At 32.4% G+C, this 15,790-nt stretch overlaps 1 protein-coding gene across 3 annotated transcripts in view; it reads right to left on the bottom strand.

Moving 5' to 3' along the window:
* Positions 1-1,930: 1,930 nt before the first annotated feature.
* The window catches only part of LOC118202016 (membrane-associated guanylate kinase, WW and PDZ domain-containing protein 1-like), a 186,136-nt gene continuing 172,276 nt past the window's right edge, over positions 1,931-15,790 (bottom strand). For all 3 annotated transcript variants that reach the window (XM_085822669.1, XM_085822671.1, XM_085822670.1), the window contains exons 15-19: positions 15,483-15,675; positions 11,947-12,072; positions 11,436-11,806; positions 9,351-9,489; positions 1,931-5,066 (exon numbers count right to left, since the gene is read on the bottom strand). In XM_085822669.1, the coding sequence (XP_085678795.1) occupies positions 4,906-5,066; positions 9,351-9,489; positions 11,436-11,806; positions 11,947-12,072; positions 15,483-15,675 (990 nt within the window). In that variant the 3' untranslated portion in view covers positions 1,931-4,905. The remainder of the gene's footprint in view (positions 5,067-9,350; positions 9,490-11,435; positions 11,807-11,946; positions 12,073-15,482; positions 15,676-15,790) is intronic.

The raw sequence follows: 15,790 nt of genomic DNA, 5'->3' as shown, positions 1-15,790 counted from the left end.
GCAAAGACCATGCTGAGGATTTGCGTCTGTGGACAATTTATGGAAATAAATTGCCCACACAGATTTCACCATCTCATCTAATGAAGTATTGATATTGCGACGAATTGCTAAACCGTAATATGTTTGTATTCGCATGATTTCAGCTTCGCTTTAACGCCCACGACCAGAAATCTTCTTGCCATCGGATAGTTTCTCACCCTTTACTTCATTGCAAATAATTTTCAATCTTGAACCCATTCTTTTTTGTACATGGGCAATACACTCTAATTTTTCAATAGTAGTATCAAACCCATAAACGTTTTCTTCACACACTTTTTTGTAGCCTCTTGAATCCCCATCACCTAAGTATTTTACATAACGCACCCCACGTTTAGATTCTGAACGTTGAAAGATTTTCAAAACACCATCAACTTCCATACCTCCGCTGTACCCTTCAAAGTTCTTCACACATTCATGGGATGCATGCTGCTTGTTTCTGCATAATGGACAATACTTCGTTAGGCACTCTACATCCATAATTTTTCCATTAAAAACAGAGGTGGCACACACAACACCATTCAGTGAAGAATGACCCCTCTTCTGCCAGGTACCATCAAATGCAGCTGGAATGTCAGCATTTCCACTGTTATCTGCAACTGTTTCTTTAACAGCTTTCAACATGGATTCTTCAGCAATTTCTGATAATACAGGTAACAAAATTTTGTTATACTTCTGAAAGTCACTTGGCGGAGGGGGTAAGTTCATAAAGTAACAGCGCAGAATGTCTCTGCAGCTTTCTTCCCTTTACCAATGCAACGCATTGCATAAGTAAGGCGTAAATTAACATCATAGCATCTTTTAGATTTTTTAGATGTCATACTACTCGTAGAATATCCACATGCAGTACACAAATACAGTAAACTTACTGCAAGTCCTCTGCGGGAATTACTTTGGTCTATCACATCAAAAGAATCACATTTCCCACAGTTCTTACATTTTGCAAATGCCTTCAATAAATGCAATAATGTTTCTGTTTCAATTATAAAGTTTCTACTCTTCTGAGACTCTAAGAACTCATCTTCGCCATTAACTATGCCGATTTTGTACTCAGATGCACTCATATTTAGGGGAGACTTACTTACATTATGGGTAACATCTTTCACATATGTATGTTGATTTCCGATATATTTTCTCTTCCCGAATGATTTTTTTCTCGGCATTTCCTTATTTAAAACTTTTATTCACTAACATAACACAATAAAACAATCAAAAATAAACACAGAAAGCATGAATTTAAATGAAAAAGAACGAAAAGAATAGCGAAACACAAATTAAACAAAGCCAAGTTGTAAATACGAAATTCGACAATTATCCACCACACAGCTTAGTGAATAAGCCAATTTAAAAACGTGTTGCCAAATGTCTTTCAAAGAATCATATTCTGACCAAGGAAGTAATAAAAACTGCTAAAACATCTGTATGTGCAAGTGATAATAAACAACGATAAAACATCTGTCCCTTTAAACTTGTGGGCGTGCCAGTGCTTGTTTACATTTTAAACGAGAGATTTCGCCCTTTTAAAATTTCGAAACATGCATAAATTATATATTTTTGGAATCGTCTGAGTCTACTTTATTTTTGTAGCGCAAAATTGAAAATTTTTATGTCATATGTCCCCTTAAGCAATCAGCACAATTGGCACTCCACATAAATTAAGCATACTATGGATTCAATGCAAAATATACTTTTATTTGCTTCTTGATTGTGAGAACAACTTATGTGGCATTCGCCGAAAAATAATGCAGTAAGTGGCTGCCTACATCTGAAGCAGGTCCTGCCCATAATTTGTTAATAATTAAATAGGTAACTTCAGGTAAAGCAAGCTGTTGTACACATTATGGCACAATCTTACTATTGTTATTCATAAAGGTAATAAATGAAACTAGTCTGATGAAATACAAAAAATACATCTTTATTTTTGGCAGACAAAGGCGAGTTTTGAGGAATACATGAATATTTGGTTTCAACAGGGTTGTTAAATTAATATTTACTGCAATATATCTAACAGTAACTAGAAAACATTTTCTTTAGATAGATAACTAGATTTCTTCATCAGGACTTCAACCACAACAGAACTACAACTCCAATGTTTTAGTCAAAACAGTTTTAATTTTGTGTATGAAAAACAATTCTAATTAAAGAATGCAGTTTTTACCTTTTTCCCTGCAATTTTTTCACAAATAATAATTAACCTGGTGTACATTTTTTAAAAATACTTTAAACTTTTATTATAATTTAAAAAAGAAATTTAAGAATAAAATAGAATTTCCAAAGGATACACTCACATCATACACATTCACACAAACACATACACACTTCTTAAATTCTAAAACACATTTGAATTATGCCTTATTCTCTTGTATTCAAACAGTTTTTAACTTTTTTTTTTACAAGCATGTAACAGGAACATTCATATAGCAATCTAATTAAAAGTAATTCTCTAACTGTTAAATTTTTTACAAGGTCACTTTTAAAACTTTGATTAAATTATTTAACTAAAAATAATTTAAAACAGTATCAGAATCCTGTGCATAGTATATAATTTACATTATGAGTAAAAACATGACAGATTACAAATGGCAAGATCATCATCACCTGAGACAAAATAATAAGCATCTAAAATTAGTTTAGAGTTTTGAAAGTCACAAATTTTGTGTGAAAACTCATTCATTGCAACATTGTAATTCTCATAAAAATAGGTTTTCAAAGGCACACTTTGCATTTTTCCACATCATATAGCAAGGCTACATTTTAACTACAAGTAGGTCACAAAATCCTAACACAGCTTCTAGAATATACAAGGTATAGAATAACTGGAGGATACAGGACATGCAAAACATAATTTACTACAGAAATTTTCACATAAATTCGACTTTAATTTTAATTAAAAAAAATAGTATACTTTTCTGGTATAACATTAAAACAGTTATACATTTCACCACCACTTGCTTATACAGGCACAAGTAAAAAACTTTTATTGCACAAGTGCTATGATGAAAGATCACTGTATGTCGATGTTGTGTCTTTTTCAATGAAGTTTTCATTTAAAAAACAAAGTGAAGAATTTAAGACCCTTTTTTTATAAACATAGCTGCCTAATGTAATTTAAACATATCACATGAAATGGAATAAACAGAAATAAAGAACAAGAAGCATTTAGTATATAGTGAAATTACACTATGTGCCTCTGATAAAATTGTTTCAATTTATATTTGCCAGTGACAATCCATAAACATGACAATTTTAATCATAGACTGAAATTACTATTTCTAATTTAGTCTAAAAACACTGAAAAGATCTTTCTGTACTAATTGTTTGTTTGTTGTAATTGTACTGTTTCTAATGTTAATTTTGTTTACAATTTTGTACTGTATATAAGAAATGCACAAAAAGGAATATGCTATAGATTTTTAATGTTGTAAATCAGATTGTAAAAAACCCAACAATCTTAAAAAAATAGGAAAAATTACAATTATAAATAGGAAAAAAAAAGTAACCATAAAGAAGAATGAAATGCCATTACTATCCTTTCAACACATATTCCTCAGATGAATTTAAATAACAATAATTATTAGAAATGTAATTTCATTATACAGCACTCCTTGTTCCTGAAGAATTACATAACCAATGAAATCAAATTAATTTTCTTTAGCCTTCATTCTTTTAAAATATGGTTTTTCTATTTACAAGAGTTTCTCATAACAATCAAAACTGAATCGAGCACAGAAAATGTATAATGTTTTCAGTGAAAACAAGCAGAATATGTAGCATTATGTTACAAGGATGGCTATAGTTATTTATATTTCGATGATAGTTTATAAACAGTCTATTTTAAAGTTTTAAACATGTACAAACAAATTTAAATTCTGAAAATGTAAAGCCAGAAACAGACACTTTATTATTACATAGAATGTGACATTTTAACATAAAAATGTACTATTTGACTTGAATGTGTAAACATATTATTACATATATACATCACAGAGCTTGAACATACTTTTTGCTAATGTTTAAACTACTCTATGTACAAATGTTACAATCTTGTAGAATTTAGTGTTGTTTAACCAAATTTCTTAACACTGCAGCATATAAAAAGTGTATACAACCAAAAGACTTAAAAAGGCAATACACAAACACACATAAACACTATAAATGCCTTTTATGTTGTCATTCAAATAAAATGCTATAAATAATATAAGAGAAAACATATACTAACAATTTTTAAAAAAATCTTCAATATATATATTACAATGCAGACGATAAAGTATTGCAGCATTTGCCAGAATAATGTAATGTATGTGCACCAACTAATCACAGCAGTGTACAGGGGAAAAAAAAAAAAACATTCTATGGTCAGAGAGATACAATTAATAAAAATGAGTGGTATGACAATTTTGAACTTCAGTATTAATATTAAAGTGCTAGTGTATACTGCTTTTAATTAAGACCATTAAAAACAAATACCTAAAATTCAAATTTAAATACAGTAATGAAAAATTTATTAGGTTGTATTTTTTTTATCAGAGTTTGAACTTGAAGTCACTTTAAATATCTTCATAACAATAGCTTACTTTTGTTAAAATGTCCAACAGCAGAGATTTGATAAATTGAATTTGATGATGTGACAAATGAATTTTTACATTCTGAGATATTTCAATACAGTATATCTTATCTTTACCAGCATCTTAAGAATTATATTCTTTAGGAATAAAATTCTTCTTATATTAATGAATATGGCTTTGTACAAAATGAGATGTCAGGAAGTGATCCTGTAGCATTTTGATCCCTTGTTTCTTGCAGAAAATACCTTATAAATTAAGGCTATAACATCAGGGGGGAAAAAAAGAAATGATGGTTGATAGAAAATTAGCGATGCTCATAGCCCCACGTAGTATAATAGTCTTGTGACATGTTATCAGATGCCATTCGAGAATTGGGGCCTCCTATGTGGCCATTTGGTGTCAGCAAAGGTGGATGGTGCTGAGGAAAAGTATTTACAGTTGCAGCCACCGAACTTGCAGCATCAACTAAAAACAAAAGATTAAATTTATTAAAAAAATTGAAATTATTTTACAACATTGGCACAATTAATGAAGAATGAGTCAGAGGTACTTTGGTATACATCCTATTTTGATGCAAGAATTTTTGTTTAGTACAGGATATCTTTTAGAATCTGACTCAAATGAGCCATGACTGCATGCATGACCCCTGTTAACACTGTTACAATTGCACATGAGCATCAGTATGACTGTTCCTAGTTTTCCAGTAAACAACCTATAACTCTGAATTTTCTGTGTTTTTTCATAAAATTCATGTACAGTGAGTTTTAAGAAGGTTAATGAAATGAGTGAAACAATAAAGAAAGCAATTAGGTTCATGAGATTAACTGAAGCAATAAAGAAAACCATTAGGTTCACTAGAAGATCACCATACATATCCAAGTTCTGACTGTTGTAAAACAAAATTACTATTAATTTGGCTAATGCTCGAATGAGTGAAACCGATTATTAAACAGAGATCAGACACATCAGAGCATGTCAAGAAACTGCTTTTGTATGGATAACAAGGAAAAAAAAAAAAAAAAATTAAATACAGTATTTCATCTATGTACGGCACTATTTTACCAATTTCATTTGTTTTTCAGTATTAAACAATAATATAATTACAATAACAGGCGTTTTGCATACGAATAGATAAATTATTTTCAGGGCTGTGGAGTCGGACAGATTTTGAGGTAAAAGGAGTTGGAGCTGGAGTTGCTAAAAACAGGTCGACTTTGACTCCAGTTTTTGTTGGAAAGTTTGAATTTGAAATGAAATTAAAATGAATTGAAAAAACATTAATGACAAGCTGAGTTATTATTATTATTATTTATGGACTATATACATTAATAATTAGATATTTTCTATTTTATTGACGTATTAATAAATAAATGTAAGGGAGGAGGATGGATGTGATATTTACCATTAGTGATTAAACTGATTCATTTAGTTACAAATATCACTGGTAAATTTAGGTAAGCAGCAATAGCAGCAAGAACTCCATAATTTGATGTCATTCTTAAGAAGCGAGCACAAAAAGGAGCAATTATTAATCCAGCAAACTCGATACAGAAGTACATATTTGATGATAAAGAGGTTGTTAGAATTTAAGAACTTTTTTAGAAGATGTAGATAACCCTAATATTTCACTAACAGAAAGACTGTGGAATGATCTTACAAAATTGGACACTTTTCTTTCTACACCATATATAGCCACAAAAAAGCTGCAATCTGAAGAATTGACAGGAAGCAAGAATGGAAGAATGTGATATTTGTTCTTTCTGAAATGGAAGGGTTTTTGCCGAAGGAATTGTTTCTTCAATGAAGAAAAGAGAAACTAGTTTGCTAGACAATGAGATCTTACTGGGTTCAATATATTTAGATCCGAAACACCAAATTTTCTTGGATGAGGAACAAATTAAAAAGGCAAAGAAAGCTATCTATGAACTTTCATTAAGAGAATTTGAATCAGGACAGTCAAACTGCAGACATCGTAATTGAGTCTCATCATGCTCTTCCAAAGATGAATTAGATTTTGAGAAACATTTTTGGATAATATTGAAAAATCTAAGGCAAAGCGAATGAAAATAAAGAACCTTTAGATATAAAAATGAAAAAATACAAACAAGATTTCTACATGGCCTTTGAAAAAAATGGAGAAATATGATTGCGCTTGCAAGACATCTCTTTTAGAACTTACAAAAATTCTATCCTGAAAAGTTAAAAGAAGTAGCTTTAACAGTAAAAGCTCTACCTCCTACTCAAGTTAGTGTGGAAAGACTCTTCTCAGCTCTGAAGTTTATTAAACTGAATCTATGGCCCTCCAACAAAGAAGGTCTTGCCGAAGCTATATTGTTTCTTAGAAATAACTAATGCCAGTTTTTCCATTTCATAATAAATGCTAATTAATATAAATAATTTGCAATGCCATCAATTTTTTTCCTGTAACATCTACTACTTCTTTTATATTAAAAAATAAGCTGTAACCCAGGTGTATATGTTTACATACGAGGGCCATCCAGGAAGTAGATTACGTTTCCATCTGTGTCCGCTAGGGGCGGGGCTAGCGCGGTCATCTTGGGGTCAGAGCGTTGCGCAGCTCAGTCTGCATCTAGCCGTGCTAGTGAGAGGTTCGTGCTGTGCTCCGTTCAGATACTGTGACGGTTTGAAATGTCTGCGTTAATTGAAAATCCTGCGAGCTGCGAGGTGCGCTCAGTAATAAGGTTTCTGACTGCAAAAAACTGTAAACTGATAGAAATCTATAGGCAGCTTCGTGAAGTGTATGGGGACAACATTATCACTGAAGGTGGAGTGCGTCAGTGGGTCATAAGATTTCAAAATGGCCGAACCAATGTTCACGACGAAGATCGAAGTGGGAGACCCAGCATAGTGACCACCGAACTTCTCGAAAAAGTCGATGCTAAAGTCCGTGAAAATCAAAATTTCACAATAACGGAACTTTCTTTGAGTTTTCCACAAATTTCGCGAAGTTTGTTGCACGAAATCTTCAGCGAAAAGCTTGGTTACCACAAGTTTTGTGCAAGATGGATTCCAAAAATCTTGACAGAGGACCACAAAAATCAGCGAATGGCTGCAGCGTTGAACTTTTTGGACGCTTACCATAAGGATGGTGACTCTTTAATCGATCACATCGTTACTGGTGACGAAACATGGGTGAAACATGTGAACTGTGAAATGAAATTGCAATCAATGCAGTGGGGGCACACAAGTTCTCCCCAAAAACGCAAGAAATGCATGCAAACAATGTCGGCAAGGAAGATGATGGCGACTGTTTTTTGGGACAGAAAAGGTGTAATTTTGGTGGACTTCCTGGAAAGAGGCACTACAATAAACTCTCAAAGGTATTGCCAAACTCTCCAAAAACTCAGAAGAGCAATTCAAAACAAGCGCAGAGGAATGTTGAGCTCTAAGATCTTGTTGATTCACGACAACGCCCGGCCCCACACAAAAATGTCACTCGTAAAGTTCTTGAATCTTTTAAGTGGGAGTTGTTTCCTCATCCGCCGTACAGTCCCGACCTGGCACCGAGCGACTTCCACCTATTCCCAGCAATGAAGAAGTGGCTGGCTATGCAGCGTTTTGATGATGACGCACAGCTGCAAGAAGAGGTAACGAAGTGGTTGAAGGCGCAGGCGGCCGAATTTTTCGACGAAGGAATTTCCAAGCTCGTACATCGCTACGATAAATGCCTTAATTTGTATGGTGACTATGTAGAAAAGTAGTATTTGAGTGTGGCTTTCATCTGTATATAATAAAATTTGTTTCCTATACTTTGTTTATTTTTTTATTCCAAAACGTAATCTACTTTCTGGATAGCCCTCGTATATATATGAGGGAGTCGGAGTTGGTCATTTTCCCTACCAACTCCACAGCCCTGATTATTTTCCCCTCATTTTTTACTGGAAAGTTTGTTTGGCACATGACCAGTCTGGTATCAGTCCAAGGATATGAAACAGATCAATAAACATATACCAAGGTACCACTGTATTTCAAAATTTTACTTTGCATTTTCTTCTTCTAACACATGGATCTCTGTTAGTAACAATGTTTACAGGTACAACTGAAAAGTCTTTTCCTAGTTAGCAAAAGTATGATTAAAACTTTTAAATAGCAACCCAAGAAATTTCATTCATTATGGCATCTCTAGTTGTAAATCATGCATATCAATACCCATTTCTATAATGCTCTAAAATAAAAAGATTTATTTAAAAAAATACAGGTTTAAGAGCACAAGTATTACGAAAAGTAAACAAAATATTTTTTCCTAAAATCTTGAGAATAGTTATAAGTGAATTAAAAATTGATTAATTTATGTATTCTCAAATTTTAAGCCTTCAAGCAGTCTGGAATTACAAAATTATCATTTGCCATGGCACAAACTGTAAACAGAATTTCATAAATAATTGAAGAATTCATCTTTTACTTTTGTGATTTATTCAAAGAATCATGTCCTCCAAGACAGTAAAAAAAGCTTACAAAAGCTACTATTCATATCATTTAATAATATAAATTAATTGAGAAATATATATAATGTATTTAAAATATTCATTTTAATTCTAAATTGGGAAACAGCTTTTCTATGAGTCATGCTTACTTACTACAATTAGAAGTTTTGAACACTACATAACACTAGAAATACTTCTAGAATAACTAAAATTTGTTTATTGAACAGCTAGGCATAAAGTTATTTAAAAAAATTATTACTACATAATATGCTTTACATCAAATAACCATACAGTAAGCACTTACTTGTCTGCTGAGGAATGTGATTTCCTCTCTTTACCAACAGTCTCACAGTATTACCACCTTGTCGTATTAATTCTATTGCATCTGCATGGGTCATATTTTTTGTATTCTTGCCATTTATTTCTATTATTTGATCTCCAACCTACAGATAGAAATGAATGAATATTTAAAATTTACTCAAATTAAATGCATCTCGCATCATTTTTTAAAAATGGAAAAACAGCCTATAAATTCTATAACAGAAGATACAGATCAGATGCTGAAATACCTCCACAATAAATATTTAGCCCACCTTACAAATAGGAGAATTATCAGCAAAGTAGAGGTAATTTCCTGCAGCATATCAAATGCATTGCCATTTGATACAGCAAAAAATTTAAAACTTGCAAATTTATGCTATTACTGTAAGTACTGTATAATTCACACATTTAATGCAAAAAAATGAGATCAAAATTTACAAGTGTGCATCATATGCTGGATATAAAAATAACAGATTTAAAAACAAGGAAAAGATCAGCATACAAAAATTTGATTTCTAAATGTACCCAAGTGCTGCTTCTGGAGATTTTCTAGGACCCAGTTCGCAATGTTTGCTTCTAGAATAGGCCATTTAGTTACTCCTTCCTGCATTATCACTCAAATATGGAGCATTCACCAATACCAAACATCCTTGCTGCAGCACGATTTCCATTTTCTTTCGCAAATTGAATGACTTAGCATTTGAAACCAGCAATTGTTTTGTTTGGCAGGAGCAATATTTACTACTAAAAGGGATACTAAATCAACTGAATTTCAGCTAAAGGAAATGCAATTTACTAAATTCTTCGATGTTCACTTCGAAATAACGGCTTCAAATGACCACAAAAAAATCAGACTTCTAATTTCGCCAATTCATTCGGGTCGGAAGTACATTCGTATCCCACATCATTTTCTTGCTTTTCGTAAAACCCTAAAATACCATTCTTGTGCACATCTGGATTGAATACAACCCACTCTCTTTGCAAAATATCTACTCCCTCAAGCATTCCCCCCCTCCCCATATATTGTATTGTGCTCCTTATCCCTTGTCAAACTGGTATACCATTGCTTGAAAGCCTGCGAACAATAAATTACAAATTGATGAGATCAAGTCATAAGCATGATATATTTAACAACATTTATATGATTCATCTACAAAGATAAATAAATACTTGTAGAAGTTCTGCAAAGAATTACATATGTAGAGGTAAGATGTAATAACCTGGCAATTCCAGTATTTTCGGCACCTCAGCAATCAGTACTGATAACATATTAATTCATAGCAAAATACATTTAAATCTCTCTCTCTCTATATATACATAATATGGAAACACATAAATAAATTTAACATATTAATAATTCAGAGCAATTTTTATGTAAAACTGGCACTTCAAGCAGCTGCATACGCTATCTACATTTACAGCCAGTCCTGGTAAAAAGTTATCATAGCAAAGCATTCAAATATGTGTTTACTTTTATTTTTTTTATCCAATGGAGGGCACTTGCCTATTCAGTATTGGCCTATTCTAAGGCCATTTTATTGTGAAAGTACCTAACAGGTGGCCACTGTGACCAACACAATCACACTGTGATTTAAATTTGTAATAATATGGTAATTATACTTCAAATTTAACCCCTTAAGGCACACATTAATTTCTAATTTTCGGTCAAAAAATCACCTATTTTTTTCCTTGCATAATCATATTCTCTAGTGCATTTTAAGACATGATCGACAAATAAAAGTAATTTTTAACTAAAAATTTAATTAAAAAATCTTATTTTTAATTTTGGAATAATTTCACTTAAAGTTGTCTTTTGTTATGCTCCTTTGTATTAGAAAGCATTAGAAATAAAATAACGCGAGATACAAGGGCGCCCGTGTGAGATACGGGCATATGCAAATTTGCCGGAAACTTTCACCCGTGTGAGACACGGGCAAATGCGTTAAGGGGTTAAGCAGGTTAATATGAAGTTCTTTATACTAAGAAACATCATAATTTATGTAACAGTGTGATCATTTTAAAAGATATATAAACAAGTAGTATAAACTGAAAAATTAAAAATCCTTACCAAAAGCTTGCCGTCTTGGTGAGCAGGTCCATTTTCAGCAATTCTCAACACAAACAATGGCATGTTTTGAAATTCTTTACCACCTCGAATACTGAAGCCAAAACCTCTAGTACCTCTGTGAAGCTCTATAGCATGATACTGATCATCCAGTTCCACAAAGTTCTCTTCCCTCTGTGAAGCTGATGTTGTGCTAGATGTATCATCTTGTGGAGGACCAACAGTCAGAGTGACAGAGTATCCAGAGTCTTTTATAAGATTTACTATGTCTCTATGATGCATATTTAAAATACTAATGCCATTCACAGCTAAAATTCTGTCACCAACGTGTAACTGGCCACACCTATCAGCAGGACTACCTTCAATTATTCTCCCTAAAAACATATCGCAGGGCAAGGTCAATTACATTTGTATTAACACATTGTAAAAAGTAAATTAAAATGCAAGGTTTTTTTTTATTATTAACATGGTAAAGGTATGGAATACAAATTCTATAAACATTAGTTTAATTTACCAATAGTTGATCCAGCTCTACTAACTGAAGATATTATGACAAAACCAAATCCTTCGTTTTCTTGCCGTGATACTGTAACATCATAAGGATAGATACTTTCCATAGATCTAGTATGATATGCAGAATCTAGGGAAGACAAATGTGCCCCTATTAATATTTATACCAAATAATAGGACTAAAATCAAACACAAAAAAGAAACAAAAAAGGTACCAATTTTTGAGGATAAAAGCACGTCATAAAAATTTAAATGAGTTAAATTACGTGTCACCCTCAAATGATGTGCAATTTAACTTGTAATTATTTTTATTTACTTTCTATTTTTGAGATTAAGGCATGGAAAAACAAGTACAGTAATTTCGGGTAGATAAGCCACGGCTTATATATGTACGAATGACAGGGTTGCCACTCAAACAGGAGAATGAAATTCCCTGACTTTTCCAGGTTTTCCAGGTGTGTTTCAAGAAAATTCCAGTCTATCCGCATAATGTACGTTGGCTGTGCTAAGAGGTAAATTAATTATGGTATTACTTGTATTGTGTAGCAAATTTTCTTAATTATTCAATAAATCCCAGAGGACATTTATTCTTAATTATTCTTGGTATACTTTGTTTGATAATTTTGTTTAGTTTTCCACTTAAGAAACTTAATAAAATTTCTCATTCAATGAGAAAAGCTCCATATGTGGAGGCTGCCTTATGGGTCGATAAAGCACGGCAATCAGACTGAGCTGATATGATCATATCAACTTTCATTAAATCAAAAACCATCAAAAAAGAAAATAAAAGTGAAGATAGCAACGCTGAAGGAAGTGATCTAGAACAGAATGATGAATTGACCTTGATGGTTATTTGTTAAATTTATTTAATTCTGACATTGATGAGTCAGATTTTGAAGGTTTTGTATAAATAAATGTAGTTTAATTTAAAAAAATTCTGCTTGTTTATCTAATTTACATATTCTTTTTCATAATGTGGAAATTTATGGTGATAAACGAAGTTTACTGAATCCATAGAAATAATATCTATTAGAAATCTTCACAGTTCATTTTCAGAAGTTCAAGATAAGATGTTTCTTCCTTATTTATTTATATATTACCGATTATATTTATGTTGTAAACATTATAAAATGTTATTGATGAAGATTACATCAATATGGCAGGGAATTACTGAATAGAATATTAAGTGCCATGCTTCATAATGCTTTGTTGCGGCTTATATGGCGGTGCAGCTTATTCAATGAACTTTAATTTTTTTAAGTCAATTATGATGTGTGTGGTGAATATGCCACCAGGGTGGCTTATCTACCCAAAATTACAGTAAACATCCAAGATTATTAAAAAAAAGAGAGGGAACAAACCTACATTATTTTCATTGCTTTAAAATTATAGGACATTCAGGAGGAATCCAGAAAAGATGCTAATTACAAATTGATTGAAAGATAAATATCATTGTTGTGTTGGTAGGTAGTGACTTTGAGCTATTTACTGATGGTATTAGCACATCCGTATCATGCATATTAAATACATAAAATACTATAACAGTAATGACTTTACAACAATACATTAAGTGCTGGTAAGTTATAATATTTTCATTACGTGAAGGAATGACACCTATACACCACATTCTCATCAAATATGTATAGGTATTCTCCTGAATTCATTTAAAAGTATGCTCTCTCATTTTATAAATATACATGTTGTGAAAGGGATTGTTACAGTTGGTATTTTCAGTATTAGAAAGATTTATCAAAACTTCTCAAAAACAATTACCAGTGAACGTAGACCTGGTCTTACTGCATTTAAAAATTCATAATTCTAATGATCTGACTAATCTGGTGCCAAATTTCAGTGCAAATAAAATTATTTCCCCCCCTCCTTATATTGATTTTAAAAGGCTCCTTTTAAAGATTTTACTTCCCAGGTTTGACATATGTAGTTTCAATTTATGACATGTTTATAGCAATATTAATACACATACATACTGTTATGAAATGCACAGTTGCAGTAAGATAACTTCCACACAAAGCATGGTTAGGGTTGCCAGGTTTGGCACGAAACAGTCCATCTGGCAATATGGCACAGAGACATTCTAGCAAAAGCTGTACTTTAGTGCTTTGCCGTGAAGCTGTCTTCACAGTCATAGCCTGAAGGCCTTACTGATGATGTTTCAATGTGTTTATCACAGCTTTTCGACAACTGTAAAAGTGTCTTCAGAACTTTCTTGTGTAATACACGGGCGAATAAATTGTGTTTTGATTATTCCTCAAGTGTCGTCACCAAGCACTCCAAATCCACAAACCCGTAGATCGCAACAATATAAAAAGCTGATGTGTGCACCCTGGGGCATAGCTAGAGGGGGGCATCTGTCCCCGGGCGCAGAATCCAAGGGGTGCCAAACTGATGTTACGACATTTTAGAATTAAATGTTTTCCATCCTTGGCAAGCAGTAGGGGGCACGAAATCTTCAGTTGTCCCTGGGCGCTGAAAACCCTAGCTATGACTCTGTGTGCACGACATGACTTCCTTGTATAGAATATTAAGTTAAATACATTTTCCCCTGCATTTCATTAGAGTAATATTTAATATTTCTCATTCAATTAATTCAGTTCTCACTTTGTGGCAAGGCAAAAATACACAAAAACTCAAAATATTTTCATTAAAATTTGAAAGATATAGAAAATTATAAACACCAAACACAGTTGAAACAATTAAAAAAAATTTTTTTTTTACAATTAAAATTACAGTTTCTACGCAAGAACAAGCAATTACGCCAGCAGGCATGAAGGCAAATTTTTCAGGGCACGAAACATTTCCTTTTGGTTCCACTAGCCAGAAAGACACTTGCAGAAAGTTTTAAGTCAGTATTCTGCTAAGTCTCAAACGTTAACAAATATGCTGCTCTGGTGAAAAAAATCAGGCTTACTTGTACTTAAACAACTTTTAAATTGTTGATAATTCTACACCTATTGCATGCAGATTAATTAAAGGCATAAAAACCTTTACCGGAAGATAAGAACAACATAATTCAGTCATTTTTAAAGCAAAAAAATACATAATTTACCAACAAATAATAATAATAATAATAAAACTGAGCTCACAAAGCTGAGTAACAGAATAGGTGTATATATATATATATTTACTTTTGGTGTGGCCGATTGCAACCAAAAAGGGAGGTGAACAACTACATGTTATACCAGTTCTACATACAAAATTTCAACATTCTGAGACTACTTGTTTTTGGGTCACACAAGATACATACGTACGTACAGATGCCACGAAACAACCTCTTCTGAATCCATTTTAAATCAGTTTTAAAATTGGTTTGGGCAAAAAGAGTCCTTTATTTGTTCTTACATACAGATATCACACAAAAATATCGTTAAACTGCATTCGACAGTGGTCAAAATGGTTATTTTTCTCGAAATATGGTACCCAGAAGTTTTAGCGATTAACAATACAATACTTCCTTTACTTCATACAAGGAACTAAAAAGACCAATATGGAACACATATTTTTAATTACGAAGAAAATACAAACCAACAGAAGATACTCCTCGACGAAGCCCTAGAGTAACCCTGCCATTTGCAGCTGCATTTCCCATCAGCTGAACAACTCGGTGATGAGATGTATTGAGAACAATCTGATTATCCACAGAAATGATTTCATCACCAGAGCGTAATCTACCATCTAAATCTGCTGCTCCTCCAGGCACTATATGACCAATAGATACCTAAATTGGGAAAAAAATCTGTTACAACATTAACTTTTGAAAATCAATAAACAACAATTCCATCATATTTTTACAGGCTTACTATTTAAAGGACAAAATATATTTTTAACATATT

This window comes from Stegodyphus dumicola, chromosome 8, assembly GCF_044657685.1.
Source record: "Stegodyphus dumicola isolate Sdum_Otavi_A_Nest chromosome 8, ASM4465768v1".
NCBI classification, from domain to species: domain Eukaryota; kingdom Metazoa; phylum Arthropoda; class Arachnida; order Araneae; family Eresidae; genus Stegodyphus; species Stegodyphus dumicola.
The sequence above is the reverse complement of the archived record's forward strand: the minus strand, read 5'-3'. Positions and strand labels throughout refer to the sequence as shown.